The 24379-nt window shown below is 47.2% G+C and overlaps 1 protein-coding gene across 1 annotated transcript in view; it reads right to left on the bottom strand.

Moving 5' to 3' along the window:
• Positions 1 to 10086: 10086 nt before the first annotated feature.
• DDX55 (DEAD-box helicase 55) overlaps positions 10087 to 24379 on the bottom strand; it is a 38108-nt gene continuing 23815 nt past the window's right edge. Inside the window, exons 10-14 of the mRNA XM_038763741.1 lie at positions 24198 to 24290; positions 22686 to 22800; positions 17667 to 17835; positions 17053 to 17345; positions 10087 to 10629 (exon numbers count right to left, since the gene is read on the bottom strand). Of these exons, the coding sequence (XP_038619669.1) occupies positions 10450 to 10629; positions 17053 to 17345; positions 17667 to 17835; positions 22686 to 22800; positions 24198 to 24290 (850 nt within the window). The 3' untranslated portion in view covers positions 10087 to 10449. The remainder of the gene's footprint in view (positions 10630 to 17052; positions 17346 to 17666; positions 17836 to 22685; positions 22801 to 24197; positions 24291 to 24379) is intronic.

The following is a 24379-nucleotide window of genomic DNA, read 5'->3' as shown; positions in this document are numbered from 1 at the left end:
CTTCCTGAAGTCACGTTTGCATTTTTTCCTTGCAAGCAAAATTACGTCCCAGTTTTCCCCCAAGCAATGTTAATTTCCAAGGGTGCCTCAGTTAAGAATTCTGTAAAAGATGATCCAGTTCTGCCGCCGCCTCCTCCTCATCAAAGGTATTTATTGAGCGCTTGCTCTGTGCAGAGCACTGTACTAAGGGCTTGGGAGAGTACAATACGTGAGTTGGAAAGCACGTTCCCTGCCCACCAGGAGCGGACAGTCCTCCCTTCGTCTTCCACCCTGTACTCCGGGGACGCGCAAACCGCAAGGGCAAAGGTGATCCAGGCCGTAGGGGGGACATTTCAGACAGAAATAAGCTACCGTTTCATCAGGTGACCGCAGAGGCCCTGGATGGGACCTTACGGAGTGGGATTTGTTGGGAAAAATGTGTTTTCCAAGTTCACATTAAACTTACTGGTCAAAAAGTCCCTGGGGGTCCCTGGGGTCTTCTCCGAAGCTCACCGAGGCGACACTTACCCAGATGGAGTCGGCCCCGTTCCACTGAGGCGCTGTGACAGTAGCCACCGGAGAGCGGTGCCTAAGGAGGAGTGTTCTGGTACTGCCCTTCCGAGAAGTATCGCAAGACATGGACGCCCTCGAACATGAGGGGAATGCTCTTCAGGGTAAAGATAATAATAATAATGATGGCATTTATTAAGCTCTTACTATGTGCAAAGCACTGCTCTAAGGGCTGGGGAGGTGACATGGCGATCAGGTTGTCCCACGGGGGGGGGGGCTCACAGTCTTAACCCCCTTTTACAGATGAGGGAACTGAGGCACAGAGAAGTGAAGTGACTTGCCCAAAGTCACCCAGCTAGTAATTGGCAGAGCTGGGATTTGAACCCATGACTTCTGACTCCAAAGCCCGGGCTCTTTCCACTGAGCCACGCTGCTTCTCTGCAGATAATGTTTGGGGGGTGGGCAGAAAGACCACCACTTCAAATAAACCGTACTGAAGAATTTGAAGATGATGCAAGTTAATCGACCGCCACCCCCCTCGCCCCGCAAAGCAAGCTGTTGATTCACGCTCTCCAGAAAAATACAGTGCCAGTATAATGATGACGGTATTAAGCGCTTACTATGTGCAAAGCACTGTTCTAAGCGCTGGGGAGGTTACAGGGTGATCAGGTTGTCCCCCCGGGGGGCTCACAGTCTTAATCCCCATTTTACAGATGAGGGAACTGAGGCCCAGAGAAGTGATGCTCAAAGTCACACAGCTGACAATTGGCAGAGCAGGGATTTGAACCCATGACCTCTGGCTCCAAAGCCTGGGCTCTTTCCACTGAGCCACACTGCTTTTCTAATAAGGAAACTAATCCAGGTGAAACCTATTTTTGTCAGATTTAAGATCCTGTAACATGTTTGACAGTGAGCTCCAGATGGGACAGGGACAATGCCCTGACCTTTTCATTCAATTGGATTTATTGAGCGCTTACTGTGTGCAGAGCACTGGACTAAGCACTTGGGAAGTACAAGTTGGCAATGTATAGAGACGGTCCCTACCCAACAGTGGGCTCACAGTCTACGTAACTTATGCGTAGATCAATGCTTGACAGATACAATAATAATGTTTTTTAATGGTATTTAAGTGCTTACTTAATGCCAGGCACTGTACTAAGCACTGGGGTAGGTACAGGCTAATCAGCTGGGACACAGTCCATGACCACGTGAGGCTTACAGTCTTAGTTCCCCTTTCACAGACGGGCTAACAGATGAGGCACAGAGAAGTGGCGTGACTTGCTCAAGGTCACACAGTAGACGAGAGGCAGAGCGGGTTTAGAACCCAGACTTGCAATATTCAATCAATCGTACTTATTGAGCGCTTACTGTGTGCAGAGCACTGTACTAAGTGCTTGGGAAGTCCAAGTTGGCAACATATAGAGACGGTCCCTACCCAACAGTGGGCTCACAGTCTAGAAGACTGCCATAATAATAATGATGGCATTTATTAAGCGCTTACTATGTGCCAAGCACTGTTCTAAGCGGTGGGGAGGTTACAAGGTGATCAGGTTGTCCCACGGGGGGCTCACAGTCTTAAAATCCATTTTACAGTTGAGGTAACTGAGGCCCAGAGAAGTGAAGTGACTTGCCCAAAGTCACACAGCTGACCAGTGGTGGAGCCGGGATTTGAACCCCTGAGCTCTGACTCCAAAGCCCGGGCTCTTTCCACTGAGCCACGCTGCTTCATTAAGCGCTTACTATGTGCAAAGCACTATTCTAAGCGGTGGGGAAGTTACAAGGCGATCAGGTTGTCCCACGGGGGGCTCACAGTCTTAATCCCCATTTTACAGGTGAGGTAACTGAGGCCCAGAGAAGTGAAGCGGCTTGCCCAAAGTCTCACAGCTGACGAGTGGCAGAGCTGGGATTTGAACCCATGACCTCTGATTCCAAAGCCTGGGCTCCTTCCACTGAGCCACGCTGCTTCCTCTACCCACTAGATCACACGACTTCTCTTTTCATCATCAATTGTATTTATTGAGCGCTTACTGTGTGCACAGCACTGTACTAAGCGCTTGGGAAGTACAAATTGGCAACATAGAGAGACGGTCCCTACCCAACAGTGGGCTCACAGTCTAAAACATTGTTTCTCTTTTAGAAACAGTATCACACCCCAGAGCGAGAATTGTAAGAGACCACCGCTAACAGAGACAGAACAACCGGTCAGGTGGGTGGCGGGGGGGAAGGAAAAGGAAAGGAAGGAACTTCCTAGTACGTGGGTGGCCCCAAAAGTGAAGTGGGGGGCAGTTCATTCATTCAATCAATCGTATTTATTGAGCACCTACTGTGTGCAGAGCACTGTACTAAGCGCTTGGGAAGTACAAATCAGCAACAGCGACAGTCGCTACCCACCAATGGGCTCCGACGGAAGCTGGGCTTGAAGTACACCCCACTCTGGCTTCTGTCTTTAGAACTCCAAGTTTCAGGAAGATTTAGGGCTTTAATAATAATAATGATAATGATAACGGCATTTATTAAGCGCTTACTATGTGCAAAGCACTGTTCTAAGCGCTGGGGTGGATACAAGGTGATTAGGTTGTCCCAGAAGGGGCTCACAGCCTTCATCCCCATTTTCCAGATGAGGTAACTGAGGCCCAGAGAAGTGAAGTGACTTGGCCAAAGTCACGCAGCTGACAAGTGGCGGAGCCGGGATTTGAACCCACGACCTCCGACTCCAAAGCCCGGGCTCTTTCCACTGAGCCACGCTGCTTCTCTCGAAGGCTCCCTCCCCCTCTCTCCTTCCCTCACCCCTCACCTTCGCTCCATTTCCCGAAGCCAGCGAGTTTGGGAATAGGAATGGGAAGGCCCAACTCAGCTCCCCTGTGCTAAGCACTGGGGAAGAGTACAATCATCATCATCATCATCAATCGTATTTATTGAGCGCTTACTATGTGCAGAGCACTGTACTAAGCGCTTGGGAAATACAAATTGGCAACATATAGAGACAGTCCCTAATCCAATTGAGTTGGTAGACATGTTCCCTGACCACAGAGAAGCAGCGTGGCTCAGTGGAAAAGAGCCCAGGCTTTGGAGTCACAGGTCATGGGTTCAAATCCTGGCTCCGCCAATTAGCTGTGTGACTTTGGGCAAGTCACTTCACTTCTCTGGGCCTCAGTTCCCTCATCTGGAAAATGGGGATGAAGGCTCTGAGCCCCGCATGGGACAACCTAATCACCTTGTATCCACCCCAGCGCTTAGAACAGTGCTTTGCACATAGTAAGCGCTTAATAAATGCCATCATTATTATTATTATTATAAGGAGGAACAATTATTGCCTTCTCTAACATTTGTCCAGAGTCAGGAAATGTAGTAAGCGCTTAATAAATGCCATCACTATTATTATTATAAGGAGGAACAATTACTGCCTTCTCTAACATTTGTCCAGAGTCAGGAAATGTAGTAAGCGCTTAATAAATGCCATCATTATTATTATTATTATAAGGAGGAACAATTATTGCCTTCTCTAACATTTGTCCAGATACAGGAAATGCAGCGGCTCAGTGGAAAGAGCCCGGGCTTTGGAGTCAGAGGTCATGGGTTCGAATCCCGGCTCCACCACCTGTCTGCTGTGCGACCTTGGGCAAGTCACTTAACTTCTCTGAGCCTCAGTTCTCTCAACTGTAAAATGGGAATGAAGACTGTGAGCCCCACGTGGGACGAACTGATCACCTTGTATCCCCCAGCGCTTAGAACAGTGCTTTGCACATAGTAAGCGTTTTAACAAATGCCGTTATTATTATTCCTAACCCCTAGTTCCCTCTAGTTTCCTAACTTCCAGTCCCTTTCCGTAGCTCAGAGCTCATCATCTTGTAGCCTGGATTACTTTTCCCCACATAAATGGTTTTGCATTTTACACGCGCCACTTTTCCACCCCCTCACTCACCTTTCGAGTTCCTGCGGCATATCCCCCCCACTGCACGACACTTCCCAGTTCCCGAAAAGGTTAACTCTGGAAAACGGTGGCATTCGTGAAACGCTGGGGTCAGATACGATCGGATCGTGCTGTCCCTGACGGACAGCCCGTGACCTGAGGGGATGAGAGGGACTCTTTAAACCTCAATTTAGGTGAGAAGTAAAGCGACTTGCCCAACAACACACCCTAGGCAGGTGGCGGGACGGGGATTACAAACTGGGTCTCCTGATTCCCAATCAAGTGGCAGGACAGGGATTACAAACTGGGTCTCCTGATTCCCAATGGTGTGTTTTTTTCCCAATCCTGTGTTTTTTCCCCACTAGGCTCTACTACACTCTCATGGTTTTGTGCTTGTCTTCCCTTCCCCTCAAACACCTCCAATAGTTTCCCATTCCTCTCTGCCTCAACCAGAAACTCCAGCCCGTCGGCTCTAAGGCCCTCAATCAACGCTCTCCCCGCGACTTATCCTCCCTCCCAGCTCACACGCTTTGCAATAAATACGACTGAATGAATGAATGAACCGGTACCTAATACAGTTCTTAGGCACATCATTATTATTTAACCTTTTTTCAGGGGTTACTTGTGGGGCCTGGGGAGCCCCAAACCACTGATGCTTCGAAGTTATTTTCATTTCGTCGGTTCTGATGAGAGGTTGGATTAGTAGGATCCTATATGGATCCTATATCATCATCATCATCATCAATCGTATTTATTGAGTGCTTACTGTGTGCAGAGCACTGTACTAAGCACGTGGGAAGTACAAATTGGCAACATATAGAGACAGTCCCTACCCAACAGTGGGCTCACAGTCTAAAAGGGGGAGACAGAGAACAAAACCAAACATACTGACAAAATAAAATAAATAGAATAGATATGTACAAGCAAAATAAATAGAGTAATGAATCTGTACTAACATATATACATCTATACAGGTGCTGTGGGGAAGGGAAGGAGGTAAGATGGGGGGATGGAGAGGGGGACGAGGGGGAGAGGAAGGAAGGGGCTATAGGATCCACCGTCCCTATATGTTGCCAACTTGTACTTCCCAAGCGCTTAGTACAGTGCTCTGCACAAAGTAAGCGCTCAATAAATACGATTGATTGATTGATAGGATTATTTACCCTTTTCATTTCGTTGGTTCTAATGAGAGGTTGTATTAGTAGGATTATTTACTCTATTATTTATTACTGTGTATTAGATTATTTAGAGAAGCAGCGTGGCACAGTGGAAAGAGCTCGGGCTTTGGAGTCAGGGGTCATGGGTTCAAATGTCGGCTCCACCAATTGTCAGCTGTGTGACTTTGGGCAAGTCACTTCACTTCTCTGGGCCTCAGTTACCGCATCTGTAAAATAGGGATTAAGACTGTAAAACCCCCCCATGGGACAACCTGATCCCCTTGTAACTTCCCCAGCGCTTAGTACAGTGCTTTGCACAAAGTAAGCGCTTAATAAATGGCATCATTAATTTTAAGCGCTTAGTCCAGTGCTCTGCACACAGTAAGCACTCAATAAATACGATTGATTTATTATTATTATTATTATTTATTACTCTATTTTATTTGTACATATTTACTATTCTATTTATTTTATTTTGTTAATATGTTTTGTTGTCTGTCCCCCCATTCTAGACTGTGAGCCCGTTGTTGGGTAGGGACCGTCTCTATATGTTGCTGACTTGTCCTTCCCAAGCGCTTAGTCCAGTGCTCTGCACACAGTAAGCGCTCAATAAATACAATTGAATGAATGAATGAATGCTCCTCTCAAGTCAACATCATTCATTCATTCAATGGTATTTGTTGAGCACTTACTGTGTGCAGAGCACTGGACTAAGCACTTGGGAAGTACAAGTTGGCAACATATAGAGCCAACAGTGGGCTCACAGTCTAGAAGGGGGAAACAAAGAACAAAACAAAACATATTAACAAAATAAAATAAATAGAATATGTACAAAATAAAATAGAGTAGTAAATACGAACAAACATATGTACATATATACAGGTGCTGTGGGGAGGGGAAGGAGGTAAGACAATCAATCAATCGTATTTATTGAGCGCTTAATGTGTGCAAAGCACTGTACTAAGCGCTTGGGAAGTACAAGTTGGCAACATATAGAGACAGTCCCTACCCAACAGTGGGCTCAGTCTAAAAGACAATGCCTCATTGTCATCTCCCAGCTGAGCTCCCACGGACATTCCCACCCAGAGGGGATTCAATCCCATCCAAGTGCTTGGCGTGAATCTAAAACATTCATTCGAGAAGCAGCGTGGCTCAGCGGAAAGAGCCCGGGCTTTGGAGTCAGAGGTCATGGGTTCAAATCCCGGCTCAGCCACTTGTCAGCTGTGTGATTTTGGGCAAGTCACTTGACCTCTCTGGGCCTCAGTTCCCTCATCTGGAAAATGGGGAAGAAGACTGTGAGCCCCCCATGGGACAACCTGATCACCTTGTCACCTCCCCAGCGCTTAGAACGGTGCTTTGCACATAGTAAGCGCTTAATAAATACCATTATTATTATTAGAGCTAAAGCATCCCGCCCAGAATTTAATCCATTACTTCTTCCCCACCTGCTATAAAATAAAAAGTCCTAGGCTGTGGGAATCCCTTCCATCTCAGTTAAGGCGATACCAGAAACAGCCTCTCGGTTTATCTCCTCATTCCCGCGGGCCCCTTTCACACCCCAATCCCCAGCCGCCCAATTAATAATAATAATAATAATAATAATAATGGCATTGATTAAGCGCTTACTATGTGCAGAGCACTGTTCTAAGCGCTGGGGAATTTACAAGGTGATCAGGCTGTCCCCCGTGGGGTTCACAGTGTTAATCCCCATTTTCCAGATGAGGTAACTGAGGCCCAGAGAAGTGAAGTGACTTGCCCAAAGTCACACTGCCGACGAGTGGTGGAGCCGGGATTCGAACTCATGACCTCTGACTCCAAACCCCAGGCTCTTTCCACCGAGCCACGCTGCTTCCCACGGTGCACAATTCCCACGGTGCAATCATAAAACGTCACTGTACGAGTCGAAACCCACAAAATAAACTGGGAGAGAAACAAGATTTTCTCTCTCTTCACCCTTCTGCTGCTCAGGAGTTTCCTCACTGGCTTGTGTCCTTCTGTGAGATCGCGGTTCTCAATCAATCATCAATCAATCGTATTTATTGAGCGCTTACTATGTGCAGAGCACTGTACTAAGCGCTTGGGAAGTACAAATTGGCAACACATAGAGACAGTCCCTACCCAACAGTGGGCTCACAGTCTAAAAGGGGGAGACAGAGAACAGAACCAAACATACCAACAAAATAAAATAAATAGGATAGATAGGATAGAAATGTACAAACATTAGGTTGTCTCTTTTTTTTTTTTTTGGGTATTTGAGCGCTTACTATGTGCGGAGCACTGCACTTGATCACTCGGGAGAGTACAACGCAACAGAATTAGTGGACACCTCCCCTGCCCGCAATGAGCTTCCAGTTAAGAGCAGCAGCCTGGCCTAATGGCTAGAACACCGGCCATTAGCGTCACTGGTCAGAAGATCGCGGGTTCGACTCCGCCACCTGTCAGCTGGGTGACCCTGGGCAAGTCACTTCACTTCTCTGTGCCTCACTTACCTCATCTGTAAAATGGGGATTGAGACCGTGAGCCCCACGTGGGACAGGAACCGTGTCCAACTTGATTTGCTTGTATCCGCCCCAGCGCTTAACACAGGGCTTGGCACATAATAATAATAATAATGATGGCATTTATTAAGCGCTTACTATGTGCAGAGCACTGTTCTAAGTGCTGGGGAGGTTACAAAGTGATCAGGTGGTCCCACGGGGGGCTCACAGTCTTTTAATCCCCATTTTACAGATGAGGGAACGGAGGCACGGAGAAGTGGAGTGACTTGCCCGAAGTCACCCAGCTGACAAGTGGCAGAGCCGGGATTTGAACCCACGACCTCTGACTCCAAAGCCCGGGCTCTTTCCACTGAGCCACGCTGCTTCTCTAATAAACACTTAAGATATCATCATCATCATTATTATTATTATTGTGAAGCAGCTTGGCTTAGTGGAAAGAGCCCGGGCTTGGGAGTCAGAGGTCGTGGGTTCAAATCCCAGCTCCGCCACTTGTCAGCTGTGTGACTTTGGGCAAGTCGCTTCACTTCTCTGGGCCTCAGTTCCCTCATCTGTAAAATGGGGATTAAGACCGTGAGCCCCACTGGGGACAACCTGATTAACTTTTGTATACACCCCAGCGCTTAGAACAGTGCTTGGCACATAGTATATATGTTTGTACATACTAATTACTCTATTTATTTTGGGGATTAAGACCTTGAGCCCCACTGGGGACAACCTGATTAACTTTTGTATACATCCCAGCGCTTAGAACAGAGCTCGGCACATAGTATATATATATGTTTGTGCATACTTATTACTCTATTTATTTGGGGGATTAAGACCGTGAGCCCCACTGGGGACAACCTGATTAACTTGTATACACCCCAGCGCTTAGAACAGTGCTCAGCACATAGTATATATGCTTGTACATATTTATTACTCTATTTATTTTACTTGTACATATTTACTTATTTTATTTGGTTTATTCGTTTTGTTTAGTCGTCTGTCTCCCCCTTCTAGACTGTGAACCCGCTGTTGGGTAGGGACTGTCTCTATTTGTTGCAAACTTGTACTTCCCAAGTGCTTAGTACAGTGCTCCGTACACAGTAAGCGCTCAATAAATACGACTGAATGAATGAACAAAAACCATCATTATTATTACTAGCGGGGCAGACGTCCATGAATATGGGTAATTTATCATTCCCTCCTCTCCCCGGCTCCAGCCCTTCCCAGCAGCTCAAAGAGGCTGCTCTTTTAAGCTTCTCAATAGGTGAGCTGCCAACTGGAACCCCCAAAGTCCAGCCTGCCGGTCATTCATTCAATCGTATTTATTGAGCGCTTACTATGTGCACAGCACTGGACTAAGCGCTTGGGAAGTACAAGTTGGCAACACAGAGAGACGGGCCCGAGGTCACGGTCTAAGACGGGGGTTGACCCTCTCCTGCACGGCCGGCCTCTTCCGATCCTCTTCCTCCGCCCTCAATCAATCAATCGTATTTATTGGGCGCTTACTGTGTGCAGAGCACTGGACTAAGCGCTTGGGAAGTCCAAGTTGGCAACATATAGAGACGGTCCCTACCCAACAGCGGGCTCACAGTCTAGAAGGGGGAGACAGAGAACAAAACCAAACATATTAACAAAATAAAATAAATAGAATAGATATGTACAAGTAAATTAATAGAGTAATAAATATGTACAAACATATATGCACGCCCTCCCCCCCCAACCCCGGCTCGAGGGTCTCGTTGCCCCCGGGCTCGTCTACATATGTTTGTACATACTTATTACTCTATTTATTTTGGGGATTAAGAGCCCCACTGGGGACAACCTGATTAACTTTTGTACACACCCCAGTGCTTGGCACATAGTATATATGTTTGTACATACTTATTACTCTATTTATTTGGGGGATTAAGACCGTGAGCCCCACTGGGGACAACCTGGTTAACTTGAGGGCTAGATTCTTGCCAAACGATTGCGATTTAGACAGAACAAAGTGAAGCAATTCCCCCTAATCATCTTTTACAATAGCGTACGATACGGAAAACGGGAATGCTGTATTTACGAAGCCTTTATCAGAATATTGAGAGCTGTTATTTACACTGGAAGTCTTGCAGGTAAAGTCCAAAATCTGTGAGCAAGAACTCTGTGAACGCGCATCCCCCTAGGCACTGTTTAATCCTCTCTGTGGATCACCCAGGCAGGTTTTAAAGTCCTCAATGGTCCCGAAGGCTGCCCTTCCTCCGGTTTTTTCTCCCGGTACCCGAGGGTGGCCCGCTCTCCAGATTCCTGACTGAAAGTCACTTCCTCCACTGGGTTTTCTTTCCTCCCAAACGCCACCCTCTTTTTGATTCACCTGCGTTACCCACACGGCCTTCCCCCGCTCCGGTGGCACGGATAACCCGACACGGAAGACTCAGCCGTCGCCTCCGGATTCCGGGCCCCCCGGATCTCCCGCCGCCTTGCCTTTTCTTCTTCCGCTTGCCAGCAAGCCCTTCTCAAACTCTTCTCCGCTGATTTTCCCTTTTTTTAACTTTTTCAAGAGTCTCGTATCCTTGAGAAGCTCCTCCATATCTTCGTCATCCATGTCGGAACCCTAAAAGCAGTTGGGGAAAAAAGACAAAACGTATCTCAGTGGGAGAAACTTTTGGAACGCTGAAGGAACGATGGGTTTTTCTGGGACTGTGACTGGAACGCTAAAGGAACGATCGGTTTTCCTGGGACTGTGACTGGAATGCTAAAGGAACGATGGGTTTTTCTGGGATTGTGACTGGAACGCTAAAGGAACGATTGGTTTTCCTGGGACTGTGACTGGAACGCTAAAGGAACGATCAGTTTTCCTGGGACTGTGACTGGAATGCTAAAGGAACGATCAGTTTTTCTGGGACTGTGACTGGAACGCTAAGGAACGATCGGTTTTCCTGGGACTGTGACTGGAACGCTAAAGGAACGATCGGTTTTCCTGGGACTGTGACAGGAACGCTAAAGGAACGATCGGTTTTCCTGGGACTGTGACTGGAACGCTAAAGGAACGATCGGTTTTCCTGGGACCGTGACAGGAACGCTAAAGGAACGATGGGTTTTTCTGGGACTGTGACTGGAACGCTAAAGGAACGATCAGTTTTCCTGGGACTGTGACAGGATGACTTATCAAAAACCAGTCCGAGCGCAGGTCATTCATTCATCCAGTCGTATTTATTGAGCGCTTACTGTGTGTAGAGCACTGTACTAAGCGCTTGGGAAGTACAAGTTGGCAACATAGAGAGACGGTCCCTACCCAACAACGGGCTCACAGTCTAGAAGACCGTGGAGGAGTCTTGGTGGAGGATTTCTCCGCTTATAATTTACCGCACGGGCGTCATTTCTGTTGAAAGCGTAAACCTCAACGCGGGGACTTCCCAAGCGCTTAGTACAGTGCTCTGCGCACAGTAAGCGCTCAATAAATACGACTGAATGAATGACTTGCCGTCGCATGGGGTTGTGCGAGGTGACGGTGTTGAGAGTGGAGAAGCGGAGGGAAGTGCGCTTTCAATAAGGTCCCGTCGCTCCACCGGGGTTTGGGAAAACAAGTCATCATCATCATCAATCGTATTTATTGAGCGCTTACTATGTGCAGAGCGCCGTACTAAGCGCTTGGGAAGTACAAATTGGCAACATATAGAGACGGTCCCTACCCAACATTGGGCTCACAGTCTAAAATGGGGAGACAGAGAACAAAACCAAACATACTAACAAAATAAAATAAATAGAATAGATAGAATAGAAAGTCCCCTTTCTCTTCCACCCACGCTGTACTGCAATTCTTGAGGAGCGGCAAGGCCTAGGGGATCATCTGTAAAATGGGGATTAAGACGGTGAGCCCCCACGTGGGACAACGTGATCACCTTGTATCTCCCCCCCAGCGCTTAGAACAGTGCTCTGCACATAGTAAGCGCTTAACAAATGCCATTATTATTATTATTATTATTATTCTCTGGGCCTCAGTTCCCTCATCTGTTAAATGGGGATGAAGACTGTGAGCTCCCCACGGGACACCCTGATCACCTTGTAACCCCCCCAGCGCTTGGAACAGTGCCTTGCACATAGTATTATTATTATTGTTATTCTAATTCCCGCTCTGGCACTTAGCTGTGTGACTTTGGGCCGGTCGCTTCACTTCTCTGGGCCTCAGTTCCCTCATCTGTCAAATAGGGATGAAGACTGTGAGCCCCCCGTGGGACACCCTGATCACCTTGTTACCTCCCCAGCGCTTTGAACAGGGCCTTGCACATAGTATTATTATTATTGTTATTCTAATTCCCCCTCTGGCGCTTAGCTGTGTGACTTTGGGCTGGTCACTTCACTTCTCTGGGCCTCAGTTCCCTCATCTGTAAAATGGGGATGAAGACTGTGAGCTCCCCACGGGACACCCTGATCACCTTGTAACCTCCCCAGTGCTTAGAACAGTGCTTGGCACAGAGTAAGCGCTTAATAAATGCCATTATCATCATCATCATCATAAAGCGTGGGCCTCGGAGTCAGAAGGATCTAGGTTCTAATCCTGGCTGTGCCGCTTGTCTACCGTTGATACCCTGGGCTAGTCACTTCACTTCTCTGGGCCTCAGTTCCCTCATCTGTCAAATGGGGATGAAGACTGTGAGCCCCCCGTGGGACAACCTGATCACCTTGTATCCCCCCCAGCGCTTAGAACAGTGCCTTGCACATAGTAAGCGCTTAATCAATGCCATCATCATCATCATAAAGCGTGGGCCTCGGAGTCAGAAGGATCTAGGTTCTAATCCTGGCTGTGCCACTTGTCTACCGTTGTTACCCTGGGCTGGTCACTTCACTTCTCTGGGCCTCAGTTCCCTCATCTGTCAAATGGGGATGAAGACTGTGAGCCCCCTGTGGGACACCCTGATCACCTTGTAACCTCCCCAGCGCTTAGAACAGTGCCTTGCACATAGTAAGCGCTTAATCAATGCCATTATCATCATCATCATCATAAAGCGTGGGCCTCGGAGTCAGAAGGATCTAGGTTCTAATCCTGGCTGTGCCACTTGTCTACCGTTGTTACCCTGGGCTGGTCACTTCACTTCTCTGGGCCTCAGTTCCCTCATCTGTAGAATGGGGGATTAAGTCTGGGAGCCTTATGTGGGACAGGGACTGGGTCCAACTGATCTGCTTGCATCTCAGTACATTGGGAAGTACATTTAACTTGTACTTCCCAAGCGCTTAGTACAGTGCTCTGCACACAGTATGCGCTCAATAAATACGATTGATCTCCCCATTCTAGACTGCGAGCCCGTTGTTAGGTAGGGACCGTCTCTGTTGCCGACTTGGACTTCCCAAGCGCTTAGTCCAGTGTTCTGCACACAGTAAGCGCTCGAAAAATGAATGAATGAATCTACCCCAGTGCTGAGTACGGTGCCTGGCATATAGTAAAGGCTTAACAAGTATCAATAATAATAATAATAATGATGATGAGGATAAATATCCTAAGGGAAAAGAACGCGAGGGTGTCGGGCCCCTCCATATACCTCCACCACGGTCGCCTCTATAATAATAATAATAATGGTATTTGTTAGGCGCTTACTATGTGCAAAGCACCGTTCTAAACGCTGGGGAAGTTACAAGATGATCAGGTTGTCCCACGTGGGGCTCACAGTCTTCATCCCCATTTTACAGATGAGGGAACTGAGGCAAAGAGAAGTGACGTGACTTGCCCCAAGTCACCCGGCTGACAAGTGGCGGAGTCGGCATTTGAACCCATCATCAATCATCATCAATCGTATTTATTGAGCGCTTACTGTGTGCAGAGCACTGGACTAAGCGCTCATGACCTCTCTGACTCCAAAGCCCACGCTGCTTCCACCGAGCCACGCTGCTTCTCCGGGACTGAATCTGTTTTATAGATGAGACCCCAAAAAGTGAAGTGACTTGCCCAACCTCGCCCGGCAAGCGGTGGAGCCGGGATCGGAACCCAGAACCCAGGCCCTTCTGCTCCTGGGGGGTGAATCCGTGTTGTCTCTCCAGTTTGAATCATATCTGGAAACTCTCTTTAAGGTGATGCGGGGGCAGAGGGGCCAACTGGGGAATGCCTGCTGTAGCCACCGTGTCCCTGCCCCATTCTTAGGGGCAGGTGGGACTCTCCGGGCTGGGCCACCACCCCGGGAAAGAAACTGAAAACAGCATCACTGAAACTCGGAGGAGCCACGCACTTCTCCCAGGCCGCCCGAATTTCGCTCTTCCCTGCCCACGCTTCCTTGCCGCGCGGCTCCCCAAAGCTTCTGCGTTGGCAGGGCCAACACAGCTCCGTGCCCGGTCCCGTGGCTAGTAATAATAATAATAATGGTGGCATTTATTAAGCGCTTACTATGTGCAGAGCACTGTTCTAAGCGCTGGGGAGGTTACAAGGTGACAGACTGTGAGCCCACTCTTTTAGACTGTGAGCCCACTGTTGGGGAGGGACTGTCTCTATATGTTGCCAATTTGTACTTCCCAAGCGCTTAGTACACTGCTCTGCACATAGTAAGCGCTCAATAAATATGATTGTTGATGATGATGATGATGATCAGGTTGTCCCATGGGGAGCTCACAGTCTTCATCCCCATTTTACAGATGAGGGAACGGAGGCCCGGAGAAGTGAAGTGACTTGCCCAAAGTCACCCAGCTGACAATTGGCAGAGCCGGGATTTGAACCCCTGACCTCTGACTCCAAAGCCCGGGCTCTTTCCCACTGAGCCACGCTGCTGCTCCCACGGGGCCACCCGCTGAGGGCCGCAGCTCGGAGCACCAGGGACTGCCCAACACGGGAGGCCTGACTGTCTGCATTTTGCTCATTCTGCTGACCACAGGATGCTACTATATACTTTTAGACTGTGAGCCCACTGTTGGGCAGGGACCGTCTCTATATGTTGCCAACTTGTACTCCCCAAGCGCTTAGTACAGTGCTCTGCACACAGTAAGCGCTCAATAAATATGATTGATTGATTGATATACAGATATTCTGTAGAAATATATACATACACACACCCTCACACTATATATATATACACATATAGTGTTTGTGTGGGTGTATGTATATAGTCTCCACCCCCCCCGTCTTACCTCCTTCCCTTCCCCACAGCACCTGTATATATGTTTGTACATATTCATTACTCTATTTATTTATTTATCTTACTTGTACATATCTATTCTATTTATTTTATTTTGTTAGTATGTTCGGTTTTGTTCTCTGTCTCCCCCTTCTAGACTGTGAGCCCGCTTTTGGGTAGGGACCGTCTCTATATGATGCCAACTTGGACTTCCCAAGCTCTTAGTCCAGCGCTCTGCACACAGCAAGCGCTCAATAAATACGATTGATTGATTGATATACAGATATTCTGTAGGAATATATACATACACACACCCTCACACTATATATACACATATAGTGTTTGTGTGGGTGTATGTATATAGTCTCCATCCCCCCCATCTTACCTCCTTCCCTTCCCCACAGCACCTGTATATATGTTTGTACATATTTATTACTCTATTAATTTATTTTACTTGTACATATCTATTCTATTTATTTTGTTAATATGTTTGGTTTTGTTCTCTGTCCCCCCGCTTCTAGACTGTGAGCCCGCTGTTGGGTAGGGACCGTCTCTAGATGTTGCCAACTTGTACTTCCCAAGTGCTTAGTACAGTGCTCTGCACACAGTAAGCGCTCAATAAATACGATTGATTGATTGATATACAGATATTCTGTAGGAATATATACATACACACACCCTCACACTATATATACACCTATAGTGTTTGTGTGGGTGTATGTATATAGTCTCCATCCCCCCAGTCTTACCTCCTTCCCTTCCCCACAGCACCTGTATATATGTTTGTACATATTTATCACTCTATTTATTTATTTTATTTGTACATATCTATTCTATTTATTTTGTTAATATGTTTGGTTTTGTTCTCTGTCCCCACCTTCTAGACTGTGAGCCCACTGCTGGGTAGGGACTGTCTCTAGATGTTGCCAACTTGTACTTCCCAAGCGCTTAGTCCAGTGCTCTGCACACAGTAAGCGCTCAATAAATACAATTGATTGATTGATTACTCTATTTTACTTGTACATATCTATTCTATTTATTTTATTTTGTTAATATGCTCGGTTTTGTTCTCTGTCTCCCCCTTCTAGACTGTGAGCCCACTGTTGGGTAGGGACCGTCTCTAGATGTTGCCAACTTGTACTTCCCAAGCGCTTAGTACAGTGCTCTGCACACAGTAAATGCTCAATAAATACGATTGATTACTCTATTTATTTATTTTACTTGTACATATCTATTCTATTTATTTTATTTTGTGAATATGTTTGGTTTTGTTCTGTCTCCCCCTTCTAGACTGTCAGCCCACTGTTGGGTAGGGACCGTCTCTATATGTTGCCAACTTGTACTTCCCAAGCGCTTAGTACAGTGCTCTGCACACAGTAAGCGCTCAATAAATACGATTGATTGATTGATTGATGGAGAGATGGTGAAGTTCACCTATGAAGGCGTTTTTGGCTGAAAAGACCAACGTGGGATCCACCGTCCCGCACACAGAAAGACTATCCCTTGCTGTGGTGTTGGCTTTAATGTCTGCAGCGAGTTTAAGGAGTTTATTCCATTTACTCACTCACTCAATCGTATTTACTGAGCGCTTACTGTGTGCAGAGCACTGTACTAAGCGCTTGGCAAGTACAATTCGGAAACAGAGAGAGGCAATCCCTGCCCACAATGGGCTCACGGTCTAGAAGGGGGGAGAGACAACAAAATACGTAAACAGGCATCAATAGCACTGATATAAACAAACAGAATTACAGATATATGTAGACATCAAAACGAGTACACAGGCATTAATATACATAAATAGAATTCACTCAATCGTATTTACAACACTGGTGGCCCGTTTCATTCCAGAGGGAAACTGACAGTCCCTTCAAAATAGGGGGAGGAAAAGAAAAATATATTAAGCTCATAATGTAGATTAACTGTAAAAAAAAAAATACGCCTACCTCTTCTCTCTTCCTCTTTTCCGTCATTTTTTTCTTCTTTTCCTTTTTGGCTTTCTGCTTTGACCAAGCTTTATTTTTTATGAATTTCTTCTTCCCTTCATTGTCTCTCCTCTCCTTTCTTTGTTGCTCCAGCTGTTTCTGTCTCTGCTTCTCTCTGTTTCTATCCTTAAACGGAATAGAGTCCGTGTCGACCTCGACGGGCACGAAGTCCGGAAACTGCTTTCCCCTAAGTTCGGGCATCTTGGGCATCCTCAGCAGGGCAAACCCCCGAGCGAGACTCGCAAAATCTAGATCTGAGAAAATCCAACGTCACCATCAGTGCCCGGCTTCTCGGCGTCAATAAAAAGGTTTTGACCGTTTCCAATTTAATCACGCCGAGGTCATTTCTACCCTCGGCAGGTTATCTGAGCTTCGGTGGCAGGCCATCACGAGGACTCGGTTGCTGATGATTTTTCCGTTTGGATGCTTAACGGTTACTTATTTCAACTAGGCATCCACGGACGTTACGGTAAAGTGAAAACCAAACGAAATGGAAGCAAAAATAGGAGCAAAAATCTCCCCCACTTGTTCAATTGGGGGGGGGGTGGGGGGGGCCCCAAACCAGCCGATTTTACCTTTTAATCGGAAGATGAGATTGCACTCGTGTTTGGCATAGGCCTGGACGCAGGACACAAAAGCTTTCATTCCCTTTTCAAACACTGCTCTGTCTGCCAGAGCCATCGACTTCAGCTTGGGAAGAAGCTCTACGGTGTTTTTCTGGGGTTTCATCTCCTGCAGTGGGCACTACAGAAAACACATTTTCAGTTTGTTGGCGGGAAATCAAACCTGACCCCCGCACGGATTATATAATAATAATATTAATAATGTTGGCATTTGTTAAGCACTTACTATATGCCGAGCTGTGTTCTAAGCGCTGGGGAGGTTCCAAGGCAATCAGGTTGTCCCACGGGGGGGCTCAGAGTCTTAATCCCCATTTTACAGATGAGGAAACTGAGGCCCAGAGAAGTGAAGCGACTTGCCCAAAGTCACCCAGCTAACAATTGGCGGAGCCGGGGTTTGAACCCATGACCTCTGACTCCAAAGCCCGGGCTCTTTCCAACTGAGCCATGCTGCTATATAATTATTACAATTATAATGGCATTTTTTAAGCGCTTACTACATGCAAAGCACTGTTCTAAGCGCTGGGGAGGTTCCAAGGTGATCAGGTTGTCCCACGGGGGGGCTCACAGTCTTAATCCCCATTTTACAGATGAGGAAACTGAGGCCCAGAGAAGTGATGTGACTTGCCCAAAGTCACCCAGCTGACAACTGGCGGAGCCGGGGTTTGAACCCATGACCTCTGACTCCAAAGCCCGGGCTCTTTCCACTGAGACACGCGGCTTCTCATCAGTAAGTCCCAGCTTGAACATCTGCCCCGGGACCCAAAGCCAATCAATCAATTGTATTTATTGAGCGCTTACTGTGTGCACAGCGCTGTACTAAGCGCTTGGGAAGTCCAAGTTGGCAACATATAAAGACAGTCCCTACCCAACAGTGGGCTCACAGTCTACTCAAAGCCACCCTTTCCAGTTACCAATCTCACCCCACCTTCTCCCTCAGCCCCCCGAAACTCCCCCTTGCCACAGCTGTCTCGGGCCCTTAGTCCCCTGGCAGCACTGGGTGCTCCCAGAGATCTTGGCCTGCTGGCTATGCTACCTTTACACTGTAAATTCCTGTAAAACGGCTGTTATAATCTCCCAAGCGCTCAGTACAGAGTTCTGCACACAGAAAGTCCTCAATAAATACCAAGGATTGCCTCCCCACCTCACCATTTCCAATCGATGTCTGCCTTGGTACACTCTGCCTGAAAAGACCGCGAGCCCGTTGCCGGGTGGGGACTGTCTCCGTTTGTTGCCGAACTGAACTTGCCAAGAGCTTAGTACAGTGCTCTGCACGCAGTAAGCGCTCGATGAATGGGACTGAATGAATGAAAAACAGTTGCCTGCCTATCTAAAATGCCGTTTCTCAGAAAGCCAGGAAGCCAACCCCCCTAAACCTCCACCAGAATTATCACTGGCAATCCCGTACAACCACCCTGTAATCCACCCAAGAATCACAGACAGTAACCTGAGGAAATGGAAACACTTCATTTCCCTCTCAAGCTTGCTGCCCCCCATCAGAGCCCTTTCGGCTACCGATCTAAAATGGCATTTCTCAGAAAGCCAGGAAGCCAACCCCCCTAAATCTCCACCGGAATTATCACTGGCAATCCCGTACAACAATCCTATAATCCCAAGAATCACAGACAGTAACCTGAGGAAATGGAAACATTTCATTTCCCTCTCAAGCTTGTCGCCCCCCATCAGAGCCCTTTCGGCTACCTATCTAAAATGGCATTTCTCAGAAAGCCAGGAAGCCAACCCCCCTAAACCTCCACCAGAATTATCACTGGCAATCCCGTACAACCACCCTGTAATCCACCCAAGAATCACAGACAGTAACCTGAGGAAATGGAAACATTTCATTTCCTTCTCAAGCTTACTGCCCTCCATCAGAGCCCTTTTGGCTACCGATCTAAAATAGCATTTCTCAGAAAGCCAGGAAGCCAACCCCCCTAAACCTCCACCAGAATTATCATTGGCAATCCCGTACAACAATCCTATAATCCCAAGAATCACAGACAGTAACCTGAGGAAATGGAAACATTTCATTTCCCTCTCAAGCTTGCCGCCCACCATCAGGGCCCTTTCAGCTACCAATCTAAAACGGAATTTCTCAGAAAGCCAGGACCTCCACCAGAATTATCACTGGCAATCCCGTACAACCATCCTGTAATCCCAAGAATCACAGACAGTAACCTGAGGAAATGGAAACATTTCATTTCCCTCTCAAGCTTACCGCCCCCCATCAGAGCCCTTTCAGCTACCGATCTAAAATGGCATTTCTCAGAAAGCCAGGAAGCCAACCCACCTAAACCTCCACCAGAATTATCACTGGCAATCCCGTACAACCATCCTGTAATTCCCCCAAGAATCACAGACAGTAACTTGAGGAAATGGAAACATTTCATTTCCCTCTCAAGCTTGCCACCCCCCATCAGAGCCCTTTCGACTACGGATCTAAAATGGCATTTCTCAGAAAGCCAGGAAGCCAACCCCCCTAAACCTCAACCAGAATTATCACTGGCAATCCCGTACAACAATCCTCTAATCCCAAGAATCACAGACAGTAACCTGAGGAAATGGAAACATTTCATTTCCCTCTCAAGCCTACCACCCCCCATCAGGGCCCTTTCAGCTACCGATCTAAAATGGCATTTCTCAGAAAGCTAGGACCTCCACCAGAATTATCACTGGCAATCCCGTACAGCCAACCTGTAATCCCCCAAGAATCACAGACAGTAACCTGAGGAAATGGAAACATTTCATTTCCCTCTCAAGCTTGCCACCCCCCATCAGAGCCCTTTCGGCTACCGATCTAAAATGGCATTTCTCAGAAAGCCAGGAAGCCAACCCCCCTAAATCTCCACCGGAATTATCACTGGCAATCCCGTACAACAATCCTATAATCCCAAGAATCACAGACAGTAACCTGAGGAAATGGAAACATTTCATTTCCCTCTCAAGCTTGCCGCCCCCCATCAGAGCCCTTTCAGCTACTGATCTAAAATGGCATTTCTCATGGCATTTTCGGCTCTTCCCCACAGCACCTGTATATATGTATATATGTTTGGACACATTACTCTATTTATTTATTTATTTATCTTACTTGTACATATCTATTCTATTTATTTTATTAGTATGTTTGGTTTTGTTCTCTGTCTCCCCCTCCTAGACTGTGAGCCCGCTGTCGGGTAGGGACTGTCTCTATGTGTTGCCGACTTGTACTTCCCAAGCGCTTAGTACAGTGCTCTGCACACAGTAAGCGCTCAAGAAATACGATTGATTGATTGACTGACTGATTGATCTAAAATGGCATTTCTCAGAAAGCCAGGAAGCCAACCACCCTAAACCTCCACCACAATTATCACTGGCAATCCCGTACAACAATCCTTTTAATTCCCCCAAGAATCACAGATAGTAACCTGAGGAAATGGAAACATTTCATTTCCCTCTCAAGCTTACCGCCTCCCCATCCGAGCCCTTTTGGCTACTGATCTAAAATGGCATTTCTCAGTAAGCCAGGAAGCCAACCCCCATAAACCTCCACCAGAACTAACACCGGCAATCCCATATTCCCTATTCCCTATAGGAATCCTATTCCTATAGGGATCCACCTATTCCCCCAGACGGCAACAGCTTGAAATTAAAATGTTTCATTTTCTCAGTTTACAACCCCCACCCTCGGAACCCTTCCCGTTACCACATGAAGAGTGTCTGGTTTCTTGCACAGCTTTAGGAACTACCACAGTCCTCTTAGCTAAGAACAACACCGAGAGAAATCAACCGATGGCATATGCTGAGCACTGTGAGCAGAGCACTGTACTGAACGCTTGGAAGAGTATAAAACAGCGGGGATGGTACACACCTTCCCTGCGCACAAGGGGCTTACAGTTCGAGGGATAATAATAATAATGGTGACATTTATTAAGCGCTTACTACATGCAAAGCACTGTCTTAAGCGCTGGGGAGGCTACAAGGTGATCAGGTTGTCCCACGGGGGGGCTCACGGTCTTAATCCCCATTTTACAGATGAGGGAACTGAGGCCCAGAGAAGTGAAGTGACTGGCCCAAAGTCACCCAGCTGATAGTTGGCGGAACCCATGACCTCTGACTCCAAAGCCGGGCTCTTTCCACTGAGCCGGAATGCTTATAATGGCATTTTTCCGCGCTTCCTATGTGCCGAGCACTGTTCTAAACCCTGGGGTAGATCCGACTTGTACTTCCCAGGTGCTTAGTACAGTGCTCTGCACACAGTAAGCGCTCAATAAATACGATTGAATGAATGAATACAAGATAATCGGGTTGAACACAGTCCCCGGGAGGGCTCACAGTCTTCATCCCACACTGACCTATGTACTTTCCGCGCTTGCCAGACTCACTCTCACTCATTCGTATTTACTGAGCGCTTACTGTGTGCAGAGCACTGTACTAAGCGCTTGGCAAGTACAATTTGGAAACAGAGAGAGGCAATCCCTGCCCACGACGGGCTCCCGGTCTAGAAGGGGGGGAGACCGACAACAAACTACGTAAACAGGCATCAACAGCATCGACATAAACAAACAGAATTACAGATATATGTACACATCAAAACGAGTACACAGGCATTAATAGAAATAAATAGAATTCACTCAATCGTATTTATTGAGCGCTTCCTGTGTGCAGAGCACTGGACTAAGCGCTTGGCAAGTACAATTCGGAAACAGAGAGAGGCAATCCCCGCCCACAACGGGCTCACGGTCTAGAAGGGGGGAGACAGCCAGCAAAACACGTAAACAGGCATCAATATACACAAACAAAATTACAGATATATGGACACATCAAAACGAGTAAACAGGAATTAATATAAATAAATAGAATTTACTCAATCGTACTTATTGAGTGCTATTATTCTAACTGAGCAACATCCAGACCGACCAACCCCGCCGGCCCAATGGCAGTCCCACCCTGGTGGGGACGAGGGACGGGAGGAAGGGGGGCGAGGAGACGACTCACCTTTTGGTTTATTGCGAGGAAATTGACGTAGGATTCTTCCATGGGCAGCAAGAACACCAGCGCGCTACCCCCATGGCCGATCCGGGCCGTGCGTCCACAGCGATGCACAAAGGCGCTACGACACAATGACAACTATTTGGAAAAGGGCTCAGGGCATAAGTAGTGTATCTCTCCCCCTTCTAGACTGTGAGCCCACTGTTGGGCAGGGACTGTCTCTACATGTTGCCAACTTGGACTTCCCAAGCGCTTAGTCCAGTGCTCTGCACACAGTAAGCGCTCAATAAATACGATTGATCGATTGATTCTCCTCGGATGACTACGCCGCAAGGCCGACAAACACACTGCTGCGGGCACACGACACTCTTGACAAATGAGTTAACGGGACCGGCTCTTGTAAGGAAAGCAGTCCGGCATCTTTTTTGTTTTAAAAAAAAAAAGGTATTTCTTCAACGTTAACTCTGTGTCCGGTACTATATTAAAAACCCTGGGGAAGATACAAGCTAATCAGGTCGGACACAGTCTTGACCCCCGTTTTATAGATGAGGGAACTGAGGCCCAGAAAAATGAAGTGACTTGCCCAAGATCATCCAGCAGGTAAGTGGTGGGGTGAGGATTAGAACCCGGGTCCTCCGGACTTCCAGGCTGGTGATTTAGCCATTAGGCTACACTGCTTTCAAGCGCTTAGCACAGTGCTCTGCACACAGTAAGTGCTCAATAAATACGACTGAAGGAGATACGTGTGCTGTGAGGGAGGGTGAATGAGGGGAGCAAGTCAAGGCGATGCAGAAGGGAGTGGGAGAAGAGTGAGAGAAGTCCCACAGGGGGACTCACTCTTTATCCGCATTTGACAGATGAAGTGATCGAGGAACAGAAAAATCAAGTGACTCGCCCAAGATCACCCAGCAGACAAGGGCTGGGAGCCCGGATGAGACGCCACATCTTTCTAATCAATCAATCAATCAATCGTATTTATTGAGCGCTTACTATGTGCAGAGCACTGTACTAAGCGCTTGGGAAGTACAAATTGGCAACACATAGAGACAGTCCCTACCCAACAGTGGGCTCACAGTCTAAAAGGGGGAGACAGAGAACAGAACCAAACATACCAACAAAATAAAATAGGATAGAAATGTACAAGTAAAATAAATAAATAAATAAATAAATAGAGTAATAAATATGTACTTTGAGGCCCGTGCTCTATCCACTAAGTATCCACTAAGCCCCGCTGCTTCTCCATGACATTATTCATTCAACTGTATTGATTGAGCGCTTACTGTGTGCAGAGCGCCGTACTAAGTGCTTGGCAAGTGCAATTCAGCAACAACAGAGACAGTCCCTCCCCGACAACGGGCTCACAGTCTGGAAGACATTATTATTATCATTTATCGACGCCGGCTTTGACGAACATCCAAGGTTCGTCTGAGTTCTCGGGATGAAAACTCTACGCATTTAGCTCCGGTCCAAAACGTTTCATGGGAGTCGGGGAGGGCCGGAATTTAAAGAGCACGGTACCTTGCATTACTAGGAGGATCATACTGCAAAACCCAGTTGACTTCCGGAATGTCTATCCCCCGGGCCATCACATCGGTGCACACTAATATGCCACTTGGAAAAAAAAAAAGAAACATATGCACCTCAAATTAGTAAATCATCCCTCCGCACACCGAGATAATAATAATAATGATGGCGTTTAT

This window comes from Tachyglossus aculeatus, chromosome 21 (genome assembly GCF_015852505.1).
Source record: "Tachyglossus aculeatus isolate mTacAcu1 chromosome 21, mTacAcu1.pri, whole genome shotgun sequence".
Classification (NCBI taxonomy): Eukaryota; Metazoa; Chordata; class Mammalia; order Monotremata; family Tachyglossidae; genus Tachyglossus; species Tachyglossus aculeatus.
This window is presented reverse-complemented; position numbering and strand designations above follow the sequence as displayed.